The sequence below is a fragment of the Melozone crissalis genome, unplaced genomic scaffold (assembly GCF_028551555.1).
Source record: "Melozone crissalis strain CALT ecotype California unplaced genomic scaffold, PUWL_Pcris_2 ptg000057l_1, whole genome shotgun sequence".
NCBI classification, from domain to species: Eukaryota; Metazoa; Chordata; class Aves; order Passeriformes; family Passerellidae; genus Melozone; species Melozone crissalis.
In genome coordinates this window covers 9,238,744-9,259,569 of record NW_026535835.1, presented here as the reverse complement: position 1 = coordinate 9,259,569, position 20,826 = coordinate 9,238,744, and the positions used below count along the sequence as shown (strand labels likewise).

The window sequence follows — 20,826 nt, the reverse complement described above, 5'->3', positions numbered from 1 at the left end:
GCCTAACTTCTTCTGAGAAGGAAAAAACTTCAAAATTCCCATCAGCTTAAAAACAGACTTCTACTCACTCACCTTCTTCTCTATCGCACCATTGGTGTGATATCACCTAAAACCCAGGACAATGCACCCTCCCACGGGTGGCTTCTCCCACCTCCCCAAAGCAGGACGCGCTGCTGACTTTTCCATACATCTCTTTCACTTTTTACTCATTTCCCTGCACGTCTTTACCACTCGCAGTTAATTCCCTTCAGAGCCCAATCCCACCCGAATTCCCAGGAGGGCCGGGGGTGGGAAGACACCTGCGGAGCTCGCCGAGCCCAGCCCCAGCCCAGGCTCACAGGACACATCCCGGCCAGGTCCCAGCTGCTCCCGGAGCCTTTCAGGGACATCTCCCCCGGCTCTGAGCCCCTCCAAGCTGTTCCCATTCCCAAACCCACAAACCCCGTGCAAGCCGCTGTTCCTCCCGGTGCCGGGCACTGAAACCCGGCTCAAACTCCGCCCAAATCGAGCCGAGTTGGGCCGAGCCGAGTTAAGCCGGGCTGAGCCGCTCCCCCTGCACCCACCTGCGCTCCGGCCTCACCGGCGGCCGCTCCCGGAGCCGCTGCCCCGGCGGGACGAGGCGGAAACGGAGCCGCACCTGCGCCCGCCCCCGCCCGCCCTCCGCGCGTCCCCTGCTGGTGTCCGGAGCGGCCACCGAGCGGCCCCGGCACCGCCACATGGGCTGGGAGAGGCTGGAGGGGGTGTGGGCACTGCCAGATGTGTGCTGGGAAAAGATGGAGGGATGTGGGCACAGCCAGATGTGACCTGGGAGAGGCTGGAGGGATGTGGGTACAGCGAGATGTGGAGAGGGAGGACCTGGAGGGATGTGGGCACAGCCAGATGTGACCTGGGAGAGGCTGGAGGGGATGTGGGTACTGCCAGATGTGTGTTGGGAAAGGCTGGAGGGGATGTGGGCACCACCAGATGTGCATTGGGAAAAGCTGGAGGGATGTGGGCACAGCCAGATATCACCTGGGAGGGTCTGGAGGGGATGTGGCTGCAGACAGATGTGGATAGGGAGCGCCTGAAGGGATGTGGGCACGGCCAGATGTGGATAGGGAGGATCTGGATGGATGTGGGCACAGCCAGATGTGCCCCAGGACCTGTGGGAGGCTCCAGGCACTGCCAGATGTTCACCAGCAGCAGAACAGGGCTGTTGGCACTGCCAGATGTGATCCAGGTGAGGCTAAGGGGAATATGGGCACAGCCAGATGTGCCCCAGAACCTTTTCTGGGCTCTGGGCACTGCCAGATGTGCATCCCAAAACAGAGAAAGAACCCATGGGAAAAATGCACCCAACCATAAACAAGGAAAGGTGGTACCGAAACAAACCCTGAAAAAGACCAAACAAAAAGTTTCCCCAAACAATAACAACAAAAACCCCACCCAAAACAGAAACAAAACAAACAAAGCTACCCAACCAAACAAACCACAAACCCACACAAACAGAACAAACCCTCCAACAACCAGAAAAAGGAGGAAGGAAAAAAACCCCAAAAACCAAACCAACCCAAAATCCACACAAGAAAGAAACAAAAACCCAACCCCTACAAAAAGGGATCTTTAGAACAGAACAAGGCACCTTCCAGGCCTGGGACAAGCATGGGGGGCTCAGACCTTTTAAAACTGAAGGACCCAAACGTCCTGAGCAATCCCAATTACAGACATGTGCTGGTAATAGCAGCAAAATTTGGGTTTGTGGAGGGACAGCCTGGGATCCTGTGGTGAGTCAGCAGCAGATCACAGGAACACAATTATTGCTTTGCACCAGAACACAGGAATTTGGGCTCCTCACTGTCTAAATGTCCACTTGATGCTGTGAGTAAATTTGCCATGTGACAGGAAGGGATGGGGGGGAAATGAGGGAGGAAAAAGAGAAAGAAAAGGAAAATAAATTGTGTTTCTATTGCCTTTTCAGGGCTGTCTCTTGACAAATCTGGAGCTTCTGCAAAACCTCTCACCTCTACATCCACCAGGGTCAGCTCAGGGACCCTCACCCACCTTGCCCCTGAATCAAGCTCAAGTCTAAGCAGATATTTTTCTTTTTGGTTCAGGCAACTGTTGAAAAATACATCAGAGGGAGCATTTTGCATGAGCACAGAGCCTGCAGCTCCGTGGAAGAAAACACTTGACGATGACATTTCGCACCAGGGTAGTTCTTCCACACAGTCAATAATATAAATAAATTAAACACACGGTTCAGCCAACTTCAGGAAGAAGATAAATTACCTTATTTAACCAGCTGTGCTGGCAGGGAAATGACACACATCTCAGAGCCTGCATCCATCCTGCTGTTGAATTTTTCTTGTCAGGATCCCCACAGTTGCTCCAGAGTGTGCAAGGCTGGGCCTTGGCAGCTGAGTGCCACAGAGAATAAATATGATGTTACATTAAAAAATTTTAAAGGCTAAATACAAGGTTTTATCTTTGATAGCACGGAGTCAATTTTTAATAGACTCGTTTCTCAGAAGCCAGGCACTTCCAGCTCCACCCAAAGAACCCTTCAAAGTCTCTCTTTTATCAATGATGGGTTTTGCTGAATTATTCACCAGATCACAGCTGCCAGAGATTTTAAATATCCCCGTGACAAGGACAATGAGGGATAACAACCTCCTCCTGCAGGCTCCCAGTGCTGCTGACAGTGGCACCGTGCCTGCCCTCAGCTGATCCCTTCTCTTCTCCTGTGTCACTTCAGGCTGGGATGCTCCTCAAGGAATGGCAAAGAAGGAGCAGCAGATTTTTGGAGAGGTTAAACTTGGTCCTGCAGAGGAACCACGGGTGTTTAAAAGCAGCTTTAGAATGGTCCAAGCTGGGAGAATCCTGGAATGCTCCAGGATTCCCAGTTTGGACACCGGGCTGGTGAACACCAGCAGGTCAGACTGGCTGGATCTTTATTTCTGAATTTTCCAGGAGAATTATTTCCAGCAATTTTCCAGGAAAACTGGAGCAAGGAGCTGTCTGGCACTGCTTCCCCTCCTGCCTGACTGCCCCAGCTCAGCTCAGCTGCTTCACAATTCACAGCAACAAGTCCAGGGCTTTTCTCCAAGCTGTTGCTCTGATTGCAATCCTCTGATTCAATTTGTGTTCGTCCCTCTAATTACCTCTCCTGAATAAAATGTCAACGGTTCTGTCCCTAATCTGAACCAAAAAGGTCTTGTTTACAGAGCACACCTGCTCAAGGGTGTACAAGACAAAGCAAATGCTGGAAGAATACTGATGTTTCACAGCAAAATCTGCTTATTTTTTAACCTGTTTTAAAGAAAAATTCCCAATTCTGATCCACATTTTGCTTGCATGGCAAGGCTGTGGTCTGATTCTCCTTTCCTTGTTCACACTGAGCTGCAGCTCCCACAAGATCATTTCACAAGGCTTCCTTGGTACATCCATACACAAATTCTGTGCCTCTGTGGCACAGGAAAATGATGCACATTTGGGAATACCCTGGGAAATTTAGAGAAATTTCTCAGTGTAGTTGTGTTCAAAGTCAAAAAGGGCAGCAGGGTTTGCCTGGGGATTTTGCCCTTCCAGGATAACCCAATCTGCTGCTGGGGCACCCCAGCTGCCAGCCCTGCAGCAGCAGGAGGGGCAGATCAGCAAGAGAAAGCTGCTCCTACCTGTCCTGGCATCCAGGGAAAAGCTGTCAGAAGATGATTTTCTTTACAGGCAGCTCAGGCCAGCAGCTCCCACTGGGCTCTAATTTTGGCTGGCGAGTCAGGTTTTATCATAATAAAATTAACAACAACCAGCACTTGTCATTAGCAACAAGTAATCCCCTGCCAAAAATACCACACTGGTATGGATGAATTATTTACACTCCATCACTGCTGCTGCCGTTTTCCTTCTCTTCTGCCCTGTGTCACTGTCCCTTTTATCCACAGGCAGCTCTGGGGACCTTCTGGCTGCTGTCCAGCAACAACATTGGGCATGAGAGCATCGGTGGGAGCAGGAGCCTGATGCCACCTCCTGTCCCAGTGTCACCTCTGAACACATCAGGAGAAAAGAGGAAGGGAGGAGGAGGAAAAAGCACCCAAAAAGGATTAAACCACCTGGAGAGGACCTGTAAGAGGAGCATGGCTTCAGCAGCTGTTCCTGGAGTTGTGAGGAAGGATTTTCACCTCTGGAGTCTGCCAGGGTCTCACAGCTCTTCCCACCAAACTCCAGCAGCAAGTGCAGGGCTGCAGCAGCCCCAAAAACCTCAGAGAGATGCTGCTGCCCCAGAAACTGAGCTTGCACTACTCTGGTGGGAGTAAAGGTGGAGAGGGAGGGAAGGGAAAAGGCAAACTGGGCAAGAGGAGGGGAAATGGGGAGAGGAAGGAAGGGAAAGATGAGTTTCCCTCAGCACCCTGATTTACAGGGCTGAGGTGTGTGAAGGGATGGGGTAATTTGGGGTTCGGTGCTTCCCCTGCCAATCCTGCAGCACCTCGGGGCTGGGACAAGGACAAGGGACAGGGGACAAGGGAAGACAGGGGACAAGAGACAAGGGACAGGCACAGCCCAGCACCTGCTCACACAAAGGGATAGGATGATTTGGGGTTTGGTGCTTCCCCTGCCAATCCTGCAGCACCTCGGGGCTGGGACAGGGAAAAGGGACAAGGACAAGGGAAGACAAGGGACAAGGGACAGGCACAGCCCAGCACCTGCTCACAGAGTGGACAAGGGGCAGGGAGCTGCTCCTGGTGACAAAAAGGCGAGTCCAGGCTTGTCCCTGTGTCACCCTGCCCTGCAGAGCTGCCGGGAGAGAGGGAAGGCGCTGGCATGGAGGGAGGAGAGGGGAAGGGACAAGGTGAGGAAGAGGAGGGGAAGGGCTGAAGGGAGATGGGGGGGAAGGCTCGGAGGGGAGGAAGCTGCAGAGGGGTCACAGGCAGGAGGGAGGCCACGCTGGGGCTGCTGAATTTCCTCCCCCTGCTCCCTCCAGGCCATTCCAGGGCTCTTGGGCAGCAGAGGGATGCGGGCAGGAGGAGGAGGAGGGAGCCGGGACCCCCTCCAGCAGCGGGCACGAAGCCACCAGGGAGGAAGAAGCCACCACGCAGGAGTGCCACCACTGCCAGCACCAGGGCAGGTGAGAAAAATCTGCTTTTCCCAGGGAATCACTCGTGGTGATTTAAAACATTCTCCTGCCCCCTGTTTATACACAGATTTTCCTCTCTGGCTACAAATTGATCCCAGAGATGGAGCACATGTAACTACACCGAGTAAGCAGTAGGAGGCAGAAGGCACCTGCCAGGGAGTTGAGAATTCCATGAACTGCCCGGGATTTGGGATGCTGTTCATATTTAGGGGATATTTAAATATTCACCCTTGCTCTGGGTTACAGTACTGATCTAACAGTGGGGGTGAATGGTTGGTAAAACTATAGAAAGGGTAATTCCCAAAAATTTCCTGTGTAAAGGAATAATTCCATTCATTTCCACTGTCTTAGTACAGAAGAAGTGCCTGAAAGTTTCCAGAAATTGTACTATTAAAAAAATAAAATCATATGGCTCACTGTATTAATAAATGGCAGCTTAAAAAAAAATCCCCAACAAGTCAGAACAATTTCCTGCTAAAACTGAGTCAGGCAAACACAGTGAACTTGATGTCAGTGCAGAAGTGCTATGAATGCATTAACAGCTTCAATAAATACATTTTTACAGGTGTGACAATCCCTATGCTGGCCAATCGGAAAAATATCTATTTCCTACTTAAAAATAAGATTTTTGGCCCATTACTACTTTTCCCGTAGATTTGGGGTTTTATTAAGGCACAGCAAGCCATTGCCTCATTTTCTTTTTGTTTTATGAAATAATCAGGGAAGTTCAGAGGCAACACTCACCTTTTTGCTAACAGCATTTATCATTCCAACAGCAGAACAGCGCCACAAAAGCAGAAAGCAGCGGGCTCACTCCCCTCCAGTGCTTCAAATCCCAGCTCCTGGGAGGAACCCTGACTCAGCCCAAAGCTCTGCACAGGGGAATGAGGAGGATGCAAAAATAAACGAGGCTGTAGCACCAGCTGGCAGCATTTTGGGTTCTGCTGGGGCAGGGGAAGGTCTCAGTGCTCAGCTGAGCCAAAGCCTCCGCTGGGATGGGGTTCTGGAGGATCCCCAGGCAGAGAGGGAAAGGCTGCAGGTTTACAGGGTGAACAGGAGGAAAAGGTATGAATTGTACATCCAGGAGCACTTCCCAGCTGCCAGGAATTCCCCACCCCTCCATGGCAGCAGCAGCAGGTAAAGGAGATTCCTGCAGTGATTATCTGGAAGAGCAAAAATTGCTGTGCCCGAATGCTGATTGAGGGATTGCTGTGAACTGAATGCTGAAGGAGCCTCTGAGCTGCACCAGGGGTGTCACCCAAAATCCCAATAATTTCTGTATCCTAACAGCTGTTCCTCAATGTCTGCGTGGAGAAAAGGACATTTATATTTTACAAAAGAAACCAACCTGGTAAAATATGGCTGCAACTCAGACTGCATCAACAATTAGAAGTGCTCCTTTCCACACTGCTTGTGCTAATTATCGCTGTTGGTTTATTTACAAATAACACTGCTAAACTTTCCAGGCATTCACGTTGTACACTGCAGATTTGTGAGCAGATGAAGGATCAGACACCTTGTTTAGAGGCTGAAATGATTTCCAGGCACATGAACTTACCTTCCTTGAAACTGAGCGAGCTGCAAAGTCAGGATGGGAATCCAGCCCTCACCTCCTGGCTTTTGATCCAATTGTTGCTTTATTTTTGTAATAAAAATTCATTATCCCAGACCCTCAGATGTGACATTCTGGAGAAGCACATTCTGAAACAGCACATCCAGAACAAGAGGGCTTCCTTCTAACGCTAATTAGAAGTTCATTGGGCCAACGATTTAAAAATCACATGGAACAGCCTTGTACTCCCCAACTTCAAATTTTTATAGTAAAATAATGTTTTTCATACAGAGTGTCATGACAATACTTAAGGAGAACAGCCCAGCCCTCAGTGCAGAAGTATTTGAAAGTTAGGTGACATCTGAAAGTCTCCCCGAACTCCCCTGAAAGACGCTGTGCTGACTTCTCAAATTTTTTCTTAATGGCTTTTAAAATCGACCCTTTTGTACAGAATTGATGTTTATAAGTGGCTTTTCTCCTGCTTAATACCTCAAAACTCCAGGATACCCAAAAGCTCTCAGAGCCTTTTGCTGGAAGCAGCAGCTTTGCAGCAGCTCCACGGCTCCCCAGACCCCAATAATGTCATTACATGCAACTCTAGAGCTTCCACAAGCACATAACCAGATGAACAATAAAAAAGTAAGCAAAAAATCCCATTAGGAATTAATTAACTGATGTTCAATTACATCCATTCCTGCTCTGCCAGAGTCACTAACAAAATCAGCACGCCTGCAAAATGTGGAAAGGTTAAAAGAACAGATTAAGCATCCAGAAAACCACCAGAGCATTTCTCTCAACACAATAGCTTATAATCATCTCTTTTGGTTTTATAAAGTTTAATGCATAACACACTCTAATCTTATATTTATGCTGTGTTTACTAATGCAGCATTTGAGCATCTACATTTTAAAAATAAATTCCTGCCTGGTTAAATACATGTTATATTTGAAAGGGATTAGTTCTTCACTTGTAGGATATGCTGAAATTCATACCAGAAACTCTCTTTAAAAATAAAGCTATACCAGATGAACAATTCAAACACATTAAGGAGAGGATTTTCAGCTGTCTTTAAAGAACTTTTTCAATGTCTTACTAAACTGACAAATCCACAACATTTGGTGTTGGTTTGGTTTTTAATATAGAAAGTTTTATATAGGAAACACCCTCCTAGAATATGCAAACAAAAATAGAAGAGAAAGGAGGGGAGCTGGCATTGGCAGGAAATATTATGCATTTATTTCTAAGTAACTACCACAATAAACACTGAAAAGCTTTGAATGAGAAATAAAGAGACTTCCCTGCAGGATGGTTTTCAGATCATTTATTACCAATAAAGTAAAAGACAAATTGAAAATCAGAAGGAGAGGGTGGGAAACATCACAGACACCAGAACACTTGCACAGAGCTAATCAGAGCTTTGCAAATGTTGGAACATAAATAATTTAAAAGGTATCTCTACCAATTAAAATATCCTTAAGAGGTACACATTAAGTTTGCTTGCTTTATAAAAATCAGGTGCTTTACCCTAAAACCGGAGCGTGAGGGGCATTTTGTGGGTTATTTCGCTTCTAACTAGGAACAGCTAACGGCTACAACTTAAAACAACCTCCTCTTAGATGTGCTCCAAGTGGATTCCTTGGGAGAGCATTCGTGGGAGCAATGCAGGGTCTGTGTTCTTCCACAATCCTGTGCCCAGCAGCAGCAGGAGCGAGCTGCGGGGAGCGAGGGATGGAGCAACCCAGCGAGCAGAGTGTGAAACCCCACGGGCTGTGGGGTGAGCTGGGCCTCCTGTTACACCACCAGCACATCCTGGGGCACACTTAGGGCACAATTGCATCATCTGTTTAAGACACATCTCCCCACTCTTGCAGCCTGAGACCAAAGTGTTTAAGAGTGAAGCCACGCTGCTCTGAACTCCAGAGCGCTGCCTGCCCGGCCGTGTCCTCTCTCATCCTGGGATTGTTTTGGGAGCTGCCTCTCTGAGGCAAGTAACAAAGGTGAAGGATGTTCTTTGCTGAGCTAATAAATAAGTAAAAAGACTCCAACAACAATAAAAAAACCCCCAAACCATACAAACTCAAGGTTTCCTTCCTGCTGCACTCTTCATCTCCCGACTCCTTTCAGTTCCCAGGGATTCACTTCCACACCATCCATCACACTTGCACAAACACACATTAAGCACAGCTCAAGAACAGCCTCCCGAGGCTGCCACTGACAAAACTCACCCCTGGGGCTGCGCATTGCCAAGTCCTCTCTAAAAGCTGCTCCAGGACTGGTGTTGCACACCCACACCTCGGGGGAGTTTTGGAACACGTGGGTGTCCAGCTCAGACAGGTCTATCAGGTGTTTCTGAGAGACTACACCACACAAAAAACCAGCACAACCCACGCTCCCCAAAGCAGATGCTCTCCACACTACGCTCTGTCAACACAGGAAAAAAAAAAATCTGGGAAAACAAGGAAACCTCTCTGTCTTATTTTCATCAAGGCACACGATAAACGAACGCACGTAACAGCCAGACAGACTTTCATAGTATCTGAAGCTATTCCCTTTGGTCCCCAAACTCATCACACACTCAGGAGAGGTTTTTCAGCAGCCTGCAGACAGGCAGAGGCTGCCTCATCCCAGTGACATCCCCAATCCCCAGGACACAGATTTATGCCATGACAAGCTCAGCTGGGAAGCAGAGTTGCAGCTGTGGATTTTGTTATGCACCACAAACCTGCTTGTCCCTTGCTACTTTTACCTCTTCCCAACCCCACCACAACAGTGTCTCACACCCAATCCAGCACCTCCTTGGCCATTCTGGGTCTCTCTGTCCAGCACTTTATCTGAATCTTGCTTTGGTTTACAGCTCCTTTAGTGCATGCAGCTTGTGTGGGCAAAAACAAGGCACTTGTGGTTTTCTACCTCCACATCACCAAGATCCAACAGCACAGGGATAATTTCTGGCCTGGTATTGTCTGTTACAAGCCCTGCTGCAGGCACAGAAACACTTGTGTGTCACACAGAACACGGGCTCCTCATCACCCTAAGAACTGGAATCACACAATCCTGTCTCTGCTGCCTGGAGGTGCAGAAGCAGTTCGTCCCCCGCTTTGCTCAGAACTCCTTTTCGTCCCAATTTACACCTTCACACAAAATGTGAATGCCACGTTAACATTTTTCTATGTGTTAAAAGCAGCGTTCTGGGTTTTTTTCTGTTAGCCTTTCCCAGCAATTTCCAGGGGATGGTTCTTCTGGAGAAAACACGACCTAAACTGAAATGGCTGACAGCAATATGTGTGACTACACAATGTGGTGGATCCTCTGCAAGAGAGCGAACTGCCCTTTCTGCACATCACCAAAGCACCAAATGGATCTCCACCTACCAACCACTACCCCACACTCCTCCTTACCTGCCACCTTTTCCTCTGGGGGAAATCACTTCCCGTTGTTATTTTCACCTGATTACAGCGGGGAAGGGGAGGGAACCCGCGGCTTTCGGGAGGCGAAGAGCCAAGCCCCTCGCGCTAAGTTACTTTCCCACAGAAAACCACGCTCGGGCCGCCGTGAGGCTTAAAAGCAGGAATTAAGAGCTGAGAGAGAGGGTCTGTGCCTGCTTTTAGCAAGTGGAGTCAGCACAGTTTGTGAGGGGCGGATGGGAGCGAGAGGGGCGGCCGCCCTCAGCAGCCGTGCAGGCCGCGGTCAGCAGCCGTCCAGGCCGCACTCGGCGCTGAGGCACTCCGAGGTCTCCAGCTCCACGCTGGAGAGGAACCTGCGCGTGGCCTTGCGGCAGTTGTAGTCCAGCGTGGTGGTGTAGACAGTCTTGGCGTGCTTGGGGTAGATGATGGTGGTGCTGGTGAAGCGGCGGGGCCTGTGGCGCGGCTCGAAGCGCACCTCGGCCTTGTAGCTGCGCCACGAGCAGTTGGGCACGCAGACGATGGTCTGGCTGCACGAGGCCACGCTCAGCCCCACGGGCAGGTACACGTCGGCGATGAAGTGCTTCTCCGAGTCGTACCTCACCGAGGAGGTGTACCTGTGACAGAAAAGCCCAGGTTTATCATGGAATAATCAGGTAAAATCATTGGGTTGAAAGAGATCTTTACGATTATCGAGTCCAACCCAGCTCCAACACCTCAGCTAAACCAAGTGCCACGTCCAGTCTTGTTTTAAACACATCAAGGGATGGTGACTCCACCACCTCCCTGGGCACCTCATTCCAATATTTTATCACCCTTTCTGTAAAAAACTTTTTCCTAATATCCAACTTATATTTCCCTTGGTGCAGCTTGAGACAATATCCTTTCGTTCTGTCAGCTGCTGCTTGGAGAAAGAGACCAACCCCACCTGACTGCAACCACTTTTCAGGGAGTTGTAGAGAGTGATAAGGTCACCACTGAGTCTCCTTTTCTCCAGGCTGAACACCCCCAGCTCCCTCAGTTGTTCCTCATTGGGTTTGTGTTTCAAGCCCCTCACCAGCCTCGTTGCCTCCTCTGGACAATCAAGCTTCTCAACGTCCTTCCCAAACTGAGGGGCACAAAGAGCAATTACAGGAAGGAAGAAATAATTCTAATATAATTAGAATTACTAATTAGATAATTAATATAATTAGAATTACTAACTACAGCAGTGCAATTGTAGCTGGTAGCTAGGAGATCACTTCTGTTGGAGACAAGCTCCAGTCACAGAAACACAACCTTTAAACACTGTTGACCTCATCCATAGAAATAACTCTGTGTAGTCTCAGGCCAGGGATTCTTTACTTTTACAATTAAAGGACAAGGTTTCATATCTGCAGGAGTGTATTCTGGCATCAGCATGACTGATGAGATATCTGAGGTGGATGAAGCAGGGCTGAGGATGGGTTGCTGCAGGGGATTTGTGAGCTCTGCTCATGGGTTTTTGGGAAGAGGAGCTGTCAGGTACTGGAGTGGCTCCTCATCCCACCTCACACAGAACCATCTGCTGGTGTCTTACACATTCACAGGATGAGAAAAGAGCCTTATGTTAGCAGCATTCCCAGGATTATCACCGCCTAGCCCAGCTGCCAGCACTACCAAAACTTCCTCTCAGCCCTGAGCTCTGAATGTACAAACCTCCTGCAAATTCCCAAACCCAGAGGCCTTGATCCACATTTAGGCTTGGCACACAAACATCCCAATTCCTCTGGGCTGGGAAGCACACGTTATCTCCTCAGCTTTTCTCTGCCAGGAATCACCCAGGAGCGCTCTGCTATCACCCCTGGCACGGGGCACTCTCTGAAGACAAACTCCTCAAGGTTCAGCTGGCAGGAAAACACTCCAGATTGCACACCCAAACCCTCTGTGCCTGGGTTGCAAAACAAAGTTTTAATCTCCTTCACACTGAGACAACTCAGTTGGCTTTTCCACTAACAAAGGAGTTAACTGCCTCCAATTCCAGCCACAGCACAGCTCCTTCCCCACACCAGGACATAATTCGCCCTACCCTCCCCTGCATTAGGCTTCCATTTGATTTTATCAGCCTTCCTCTAATTGCACAGTCATCAACTGGGAGCCTTCTTTTCTCATTACTGCAAATCATGGTGTTCAAAGGAATAATTCACAGGCTGTGAAGTGATGCACTGCATTAAAAAAAAAAAAAAAGAATTATACACTCCTCTGAATGTTAACATTTCTTTCAGTTCACACAACCAGCCACAGCTGTTAAGATAGAAAGTGCTTATTATAAAACCAGGAGGTTGAAAGAGCAACATTTCTTTCCCTTAATGAAACAGCCCTAGAAAGATCTTTGAAGGTCTTCCCTCATGATTGCCTTCTGGTTAATCAGCTCAAGGGCAACGTTTTGGAGCAGTGCAAGGAAGGAAAAGTAGGAGAGTAAAATGTAAGAAAGTCTTCCTGGAAAAATAACCAACCAAACAACCATATGGGTGGGATTAAAAGAGGCTGAACACTCCTTTAGCCTGTACACATGTCCAGGTCCAGGAATGTACAGCTGCAGTGAACAATGGCTCTGCAAATAAATTAACTTGACTCACAGGCACTGATAAGGCCTAACTGCTCCTTTACAGGCTAACTCCTCTAACTCCCTCCAAAGGAGATGACTGTAAGACAATATTTACCTTATTTCCTTGGCTGGTAAAGGGTCAAACTCAACTCCTTCACCAAAGGATAAAGGACACAATCTTGGAGGGCAGCTGGAGAGAATGGGGCTGGGGGAGAACACGGAACTCTGCAAAAGAAATGCAAAATGTTTCATGTTACCATCCTGTGGCACATTTATGTTACAATGCAGCACATTCTCAGGGAAACAGATTTATTTATCCCTTGGTAGGGAGATGTCGAGGTTCACATTTACGTGTAGGAGGATCTGCTGCACCAAGATGCGCTACAGGTGCATCCCTTAGGCCTGACTCCACACTGGTCTAAAGCATCCTAGAGGTGGCCAGGAGCATTTTTTGAAGCCAAGGTCCCAACTTCAGCAGCTTAATGCAGAGGAGCCACTCTGGGAAATGAGAGAGGACTGCAACCCCTCTGTGCAGTGTGGTCTGTTCCCTGCATGAACCCACAATCAAGTTATAACCAACATTTTTTGGTGGCTGAGGGTTCCCTCCTTGCTGAATTCACCCCATACCCCCACGGACAGACCACAGAGGAAATTACCACAGGGCACCTCACCATGAGCCACCTCCCTGCTCCACAGCTACGCCCTGGCTCCTGTTTGAAGGCATTAAATCCAACCTAATTCACACACCAAGTGTCGGGAAGGATTAACTCATTCCCGCCGAGGGGTGGGTGATTCACTGCCTGTCCCTGTGCTGCTCTGACACCCAGCACCACGAGCTGACACTGAATCCCACAGCCCGAGGAAACCAAAGCAGCCCTGGAGGATGGAACCCAACCCGCGTGTGCTTCTGGAGCCACCTCTGCACGTGTGCTCGCTATCGAGGGGCTGGGGGGCTGTGAGCATCTTTCCCTCCTACGGCCTTTTCCAATTCCACAGCAGCAACCCTGTAGAAAACGGATTTTTCCCTCTAAATCTGCAGTTTCCAAAGTATTTGCACCAGCAGCTCAACATCCAAAAACTATGTGGTGAAAAAGCAAATTAACTGAAACCGCACTTTATGCACGATAAAGTTACTGCTCCGGGTCACTCGGGAATAACGGGAGCTCACTTTCCACAGGGATTTCCAAAGACCTGCTGCGATGCCAGGAGGGACAGGAGCTTCCCTTGCAGCCAGAGCTTTGTGAAAAGCCCCGGCCACCCCGCTTCCCGGCGGGACCCTTCCCTCCCGGTGCAAACCCGTTCTGGGACACCACAGCGGCCGGAGAGCTCGGTTAAAACGGAGAAAAACAGCGTGCGGTTCTTCCAGCCCATCCCAGGGCGGCCAGACCCGGTTCCTCCCTCCTTCCCCGCGGGATGCGCGGAGCAGCGCGGGGAGCTCCGGAGGGCAGCGGCCCCGCCGGGACCCCGCACCTGCCGCGGCGGCACCGGGGGCACCGGGGAGCGGGGCTGCCGGTCCCGGAGGGTGCGGGCAGAGCGGGGGGGGCCGGTACTCACCGCGGCGGAGGGCGCGGGCGGCTCGGGCTCCGGGAGCCCGTTGGCGGCGGCGCGGTCGGGGCTGCCCGACGAGAGCAGCCAAGGCGGCGGGGCCGGGCCGGGGCTGGGCGGCAGCCCGGAGTCGGGGCTGTCGAGGCCGGAGTCGCCCCGCTTCCTCATGTCCGGGAGGTCGGGCACCTCCCGCAGGCTGAGCCGCCCCACCATGGCCGAGCCGCCGCCGCCTGCCCCGGCCCGGCCCCTGCCCGCGCTGCGCTCCCTGCGCCGCCTGCGCCCGGGCGGCGGCGGCGGGCGGGGCGGGGCGGCCCGGGGAGGGGCCACACGGGGGCGGGGCGAGCCCCGGGTCCCACCGGTGTCCCTGGGTCCCACCCGTGTCCCACCCGTGTCTCCGTACCCCACCCGTGTCCCACCCGTGTCCCTGTGTTTAACCCGTGTCCCACCCGTGTCTCCGTACCCCACCCGTGTCCCACCCGTGTCCCACCCGTGTCCCTGTGTTTAACCCGTGTCCCACCCGTGTCTCTGTACCCCACCCGTATCCCCGTGTCCTACCCGTGCCTCTGTGTCCCAGCCATGTCCCACCCGTGTCCCTGTGTCTCACCCGTGTCCCCGTGTCCCACCCGTGTCTCTGTACCCCACCCGTATCCCCGTGTCCCACCCGTGTCCCACCCGTGTGTCTGTATCCCACCCGTGTCCCTATGTTCCACCCGTGTCTCTATATCCCACTGGTGTCCCTGTGTCCCACCCGTCTCCCTATGTCCCATCCATGTCCCTTTATCCCACTGGTGTCCCTGTGTCCCACCCGTCTCCCTATGTCCCATCCATGTCCCTTTATCCCACCGGTGTCCCTGTGTCCCACCCGTGTCCCACCCGTGTCCCTGTATCCCACCGGTGTCCCCGTTCCCCGGGCTGTCCCCGTCCTGCCGGTGCTCGCCGTTTTCGCGCAGTCCCTGCGCTCCTGGTGACCCCACTCCCATCCCCTCGCTCGGAATTTGCCAGTGGAAGGTGGCGGTGGCGGAGTCACCGTCCCTGGGTAAGGACAGACCGGCCTCAGTGCTGTGGTGGGGCTGACAAGGTGGGGATGGCTCCCGGGTTGGACTCGATGATCCCGGAGCTCTTTTCCAACCTAAATGATTCTGGGATTCTGCGGAACCGTGCCCGATGAGCTGCCCTCCACACATCCTGCTCCAACCCACAGTGCACCATCCCAATGTGCTGCCAGCACGGATTTTGGGGAGCACTGAAAGAGCTGCCAGATCCTGCTGGGCTGCCCCCACCTCCAGTGGTGCTTTCCCCAAGAACAGGGATTTTGGCAGCTGGTTGAACCCCCCAAGTTCTCCCTCCAGGCTGCTCCTTCTCCCTCCCCAATCCCAAGCATTCAGGCTCAGGCAGCAGCACTGCTGCCCCTAATTGCATTTTTCAGGCAAAGCTGCCGAAGCTGAAACAAGAGAACAGAAGGAAACGGTCATTCTAGCACTACAGGAGAGCGAGGGAACCTTTTTTGGAAAATCCTAATGAAATAATTGCGCCATGTCATCAGATTTGGTGGGGGAATACTCTTGTGGAGGGAAAGCAACCCTGCAGCCGGCCAAAGTCAACACTCCCCTGCACAGAAAGCAGCAGTCTGGGCTGATGGGCCCAGCACAAGTGAACCCAAACCTCTGAAAAAAATTCCTTCCCTGCCCCAAAATTAAAAGCAGAGCAGAACTTTCAGCCGTAGGCGTCTGTGGTTTGCAGCTATGCGGTGCTGGGAACTCCGGAGACTTCCTCAAGGAATTTACATTCCTTTGAAGAAATACTATGAGGCTGTTTGTCTTTGCTGAAAAATGCAGATGGAAAGAAAAGGAACATTAAGAATTTTGACTGAAATCTTTGGGGTCTGAGCAAATGTGCTGGACAGGTGTTTTCTTCTTTCTAATTTAAGTGTATCCCTCTCCCCCCCCCAAAAAAAAGAGATGCTGGTCTCTGCAAGCAATAGGAAAACTGATCAGTCCTTGCTCCAAAATCTCCCATAAAAGCCCTTTATGAAATCAGATGCCTTGGAAGGCACTGGAGCAGTTTCCAGATGAACACAATCATCATTTCAGAGCTGCTGTGCAGCTCCTGGGTGGAAACCCACGCTGCCAACAACTCACTACGTGCAGTTTAGGAGGGGGAAACTTGTGGCACATCCCAGCAGTCACCTCTGAGAGCTGTGGCTGCTCCCACAGCCACTCCCATGGGGATCAGGGTCCAAGAGAGAGGGATCTCAGTGCCTGGGATAGGCAGAGCTCCTGGAAACCTTTCTGCTCCATATTTACCAGCAAAAAAACCTTCCATTCTGGCGTGGCTTGACACAAAGGGTAACTTTTTGTGCCCTTCCAGGTTCTCATTTCTGAGCTCTGCAGCCCACCCGAGGGTCTCCTGCAGCACCAACATCCAGACCTGCAATTCTGCCTGCTAGGATGGAAAGGAATCGTTTAAGCAGAATTTTAACTGCTCAATAACTCAAATACTGTTGAGTCACTGTGTACAGGGGCTCAGCTTTTTCAGGACGTGTACTCTGCCCCCTCGGAAAGTCTGACTGCTTTTAAGTCTCAAACTGTACCAACCCGTGCCATCCCTGATGCCATTGGAAATCTTTTCCCCTGCCTGTTTGTCCACATTATTTACTCTTTAACTGCCCACACACAGGCAGGATGGGGCAGATAAAAGTCTCTTATCAAGATCCTCCTTCCATAAAGGACTTTCCACGAGGCTGGGCGTGCTCGGCTTAATCAGCAATGGAACCACAGGCAATGCCACGCGACAGCCCCATTGCTGGGAGAGGCAGACCAAAAGGATCCTGTGATACCTGAAAATGATAAAACTTTGGAAATAATAATAATAACAACTTTGGGAAGTTATTTCCAGAGGATGGGACATGCCAGGCTGTGCCACAGAGCACTGATGGCAGGGACGAGCGCTGACAGCACGTGGCTGAAGCTGCTGAGGTTTCATCAGCTTTTACAGCCCTGCTGCCACCGCCCTCGTGGAGCCAAGCAGAGGCTCGTGGAGGCTTGGCCATCGTCACTGGGATGCTCAGAGTGCTGGCTGTAAACCCGGGGGAAGAGAGGAACACCCAGCGCCCGGCGCTGCTCCTGCCCAAGGGCGGAGGGGGCAGGAGAAAAGCAAATGAGTCATTAATGCTCTGAGTGAAAGGAGCTGCTCCAGCGTCATGCAGAGCGTGGAAAAAGGCACTACCCCTTAATTAATTCCAAAGGAAAAATTCGGATCTCCCAGAAATCGCTCCCGCAGTGGCAGACAGCAGAACTGATGTGATTATTTAGGGGCGCAAGGTCAGGAGTGTTGAGCCACCCACATGGGGCAGGGAGCTGCTGTGGATGGGGATGGTGCCAGAGGAGGTGGAAAAGGCAGAGAGGAGCTGCAGGAGCAGATGGACAGCAGGGAGTGCTGGGTCCAGCACAGTTTGGGTGAGGTCCATCCCAGCCACTGGGATTTGCAGCCGTACAGAAACACCCAGCAATGAGCATCAGTTACCATTTAATTCACGTTAGTGTCACACCCCACGTACAGCCAGGATTACACCCCAGTCTGAAACCATAAAAAGTGGCATTTTGTACAGAAAACACGTAATCATCCTTTATTCCCCAAAGCTGTAAACTCCAAAGAGCTAATGCACAAATAGAGACCTGCCAAATCTAATAAACACCCAAGAGCCAGGGGCACAAAACTCTTACGCCAGAAGTAGGAAACTGTGGATTTGTTCTCTGAAAATAAAACTCCAAACACTCAGCCCTGTAGCGTTCTTCAAAGGCTGAAACTAAAAATTCATTTCTCATTTTATTTCCTCTTATCTACAGAATGAAATGCAGAGAATGAAATGGGGGAAGCCTTTGGGTAAGACACACGATGATAACTTCAACATCGTCTTCAGCTATTCATAATTTAGTGAGAGACTTAGCCTTAGACAAAGCAAAGAAAAATTCATCTAAAATAAATTATTCATCCCCTCATGGGAATAATGAATCTCTGCAAACCCATGTTCCCTCCTCTCCAGCTCTGCAGTGTGGCACCTCGTGAGCCATCCTGCACATGCACTTTGAGATAATCTGTCCTTGGGGAATGGCTGCTCAGAATTCCAATGTGCTTTCAACCATTCCTTCCTCTGTCACCTATCAGGGAATCAGGAGGCAACAGCAGATTTGTAAATCTGGAGTGATGAGAAACTGCTGTCCCTCCCCACAGGTGTTGTTATTGCTGCTCTTTCCTTCCCATCCCAGTGAAGCTCTGGGTGGATGGAGCTCATGTTCCTGGAGCCTGATCTGCCCTCCCTGATGTGCAGCAGTGATTTTTACAATCCCTGTGAGTACAGCCCCTAAATAAATACAGTCCTAAGGCCCAAACTTGCCCTGGTGGGGAGTACAACCCTCCCAGGAAGGCATCTGACAGCGTGGCTGTTCCTCACCTGCCACACTGGTACGGGACTTCCCTTTCCTGCACATGCAAGTGAAGCTTGAGTTAAATAACACAGGCACGACTGGCTGATCTGCCCTACACCCAATGGGATGCACTCATGGTTGGGGAAACGCCTTCAAAGTCTCCCAGAAAGGGCACAGAGGAGTTTGGGAAGAAATCCAGCAGTGCTAATAAAAAGGTGAGGCCTCAGTGCATGGAGACTCCTTGGAGAAGCGTCCACTGATCCCAGCCCTGCTCCACGCTGGCTCTGTGCCTGGGAGCCAGGAGCTGGCCCATGGGAAGAGGGGCTGGGTTATCCAAAATATTCCACTGCTGCTTCTCCTCCCCTCTGCAAGCTGAGGCTCAGAGGAACAGGAGGAGGAGGAGGGCCTTGAAGCCTGAGGCTGCTGAAAGCCTCCTGTGCCACCAAGTGACCCTGGCTCCCTGACAGAGCCAGCATTTCCAGCACCTCTCCCTGCAGGGCAGCAGAGGTGCCAAGGATTTGCCTTTCTGTTTCATGGGGCTTTGTGCATGCCTGTCCTGGGAGCAGGGGAGGAATCTGCCCTGGGGTTCCCTCCTGGGCATCTCATTGATGCAGTGGAGCTGCAGGTGCCTGGATCCCAGCTGATAAAGGGTTGGGGTTTTCGTGGTGGTGATGGGGTTGGTTCCCCCCACCCCACAATAAATAACGAATCAGAGGAACAGCTCTGCCGCAGGGAGTGAGAACTGAGGCAAAACCCTCAGTGCTGCAGCAGGAGCTCAGCCAGGGTAAAAGCTGTGACCCCAAGTGCATCACAGCCAGACAGGCTCTGAATCCACCTGAATGCTTTCTGTACTGCTGCCTTCCAGGTGCCTCTATTTTCTCCGTCACATGGACCTGGCAATGCCCTGGGTTTCACTCCTGCTAAGCTGAGGGCAACACCTTGCTCAGATTCCTCCTCGGTCCGAAAGCGGCGATGGCTGAGAGATCACAGGGGCTGGGAGGGACAGCACAGGGTGTAAATCACAGCCTGCCCAGCTCAGCAGCCCCGGGGCAGGGAGCTCCCCCCGTGCTCCCTCAGAGTCTCTTCTTGATGAGCTTCTCCAGTTTGCGGATGCGGGAGGATTCCTGCTCGGGCGTGGGAGCGCTCAGCGAGAGCGAGCCCGAGCCGTCGCCGCCGGGGGGAGGAGAGGGGAGGCGCAGGCGGAACAGGTCCAGCATGCTGCTCTGCTCGCTCCTCTTCAGGCCCTGGGGAGCAAAGGACAGCACTCAATGACCTGCCAGCAGTGCAGCAGAGCCCATCTCAAACCTCCACCTCAAAGACTCACCCACCAGAGACCCCTGAACAACCCCGAGCGGAGCAGGTATCAAAATGTGAAACAAACTCAAAACCTTTTCTCCAGCAGCACGTCTACTTTCAAAGTAAAGATAAACTTACAGTGCTTCTCTCACCCCCCAAGCCCCTCAGAATTCACACTGAATTAAAGCCCCCAGCAATCCCCAAGCATTACTAGAGGATGAGCAGATTCCCATCCTCTCACCTTCATGTCGAGGATTTTCTGGAATGTGTCAGTGCTGCAGTCAGCGAGGAGCTTGATGTAATTGTCCACAAACACAACTGGGGGCTCGTGTGGAGCCATCACCACCTGCCAAGACAAGGAAAAAGAGATCAGACAAATAATAGGAATTAAAGGCAGTGCTCAGTCAGCTCTGGCACAGGAGTGACAGCAGGGCTGGCTCCTAAAATAAAATGTCTAAGGAACAAGAAAGGGGCTGGATATGAGAGGGGTAAAGGTGAGTGAAGAGAAGCAGAGAAAGGACAGGGAGGAAGTTGGGTCTCTCTCAGCACAGCAGTGCTGCTCATGGGCTCTGCATCCTGTTTCAAAGGGCAGCAGGACTTTGTCTGTGGCCTGTGGGCTGGCAGGCACTGGGGCATTGTTAAAGCTCAAGATTTTATCATGCTGCAGAGGGAAGACAAGCTGGGGAGCTGCTCAGGGGACAGTGCTGGCAGTGGTGGTGACACTCACAAAGTCCCAGGAGATCAGGCAGCCTGGACAGAGTCCAGACCCTCAGCTTGGCTGTGTGTCCCTCCTGCTCCCTCCTGCCTGCAGGCAGGACACACAGCGTGTCACAGGGGAATGTGACAACACTCTGGTCACCCCCTCAGTGCCCAGGACAGCGAGGGCCAGAGCTCTCTGCTCTGCAGCTCTCCTGACATGGCCACACACAGCCTCT

At 51.4% G+C, this 20,826-nt stretch overlaps 2 protein-coding genes across 3 annotated transcripts in view; both read right to left on the bottom strand.

The window, feature by feature from the left end:
- Positions 1-8,032: 8,032 nt before the first annotated feature.
- RFLNB (refilin B) lies at positions 8,033-14,384 on the bottom strand. The gene is made up of 3 exons (XM_054287216.1): positions 14,181-14,384; positions 12,742-12,851; positions 8,033-10,677 (listed from the first exon to the last, which is right to left on the bottom strand). Exons 1-3 carry the CDS (start codon positions 14,382-14,384, stop codon positions 10,347-10,349), a joined length of 645 nt encoding a protein of 214 aa, XP_054143191.1. The 3' UTR covers positions 8,033-10,346.
- A 4,955-nt stretch (positions 14,385-19,339) lies between these two features.
- The window catches only part of VPS53 (VPS53 subunit of GARP complex), a 63,686-nt gene continuing 62,199 nt past the window's right edge, over positions 19,340-20,826 (bottom strand). For both annotated transcript variants that reach the window (XM_054287410.1, XM_054287411.1), the window contains exons 21-22: positions 20,133-20,237; positions 19,340-19,839 (exon numbers count right to left, since the gene is read on the bottom strand). In XM_054287410.1, coding sequence (XP_054143385.1) covers positions 19,669-19,839; positions 20,133-20,237 — 276 coding nt within the window. In that variant the 3' untranslated portion in view covers positions 19,340-19,668. The remainder of the gene's footprint in view (positions 19,840-20,132; positions 20,238-20,826) is intronic.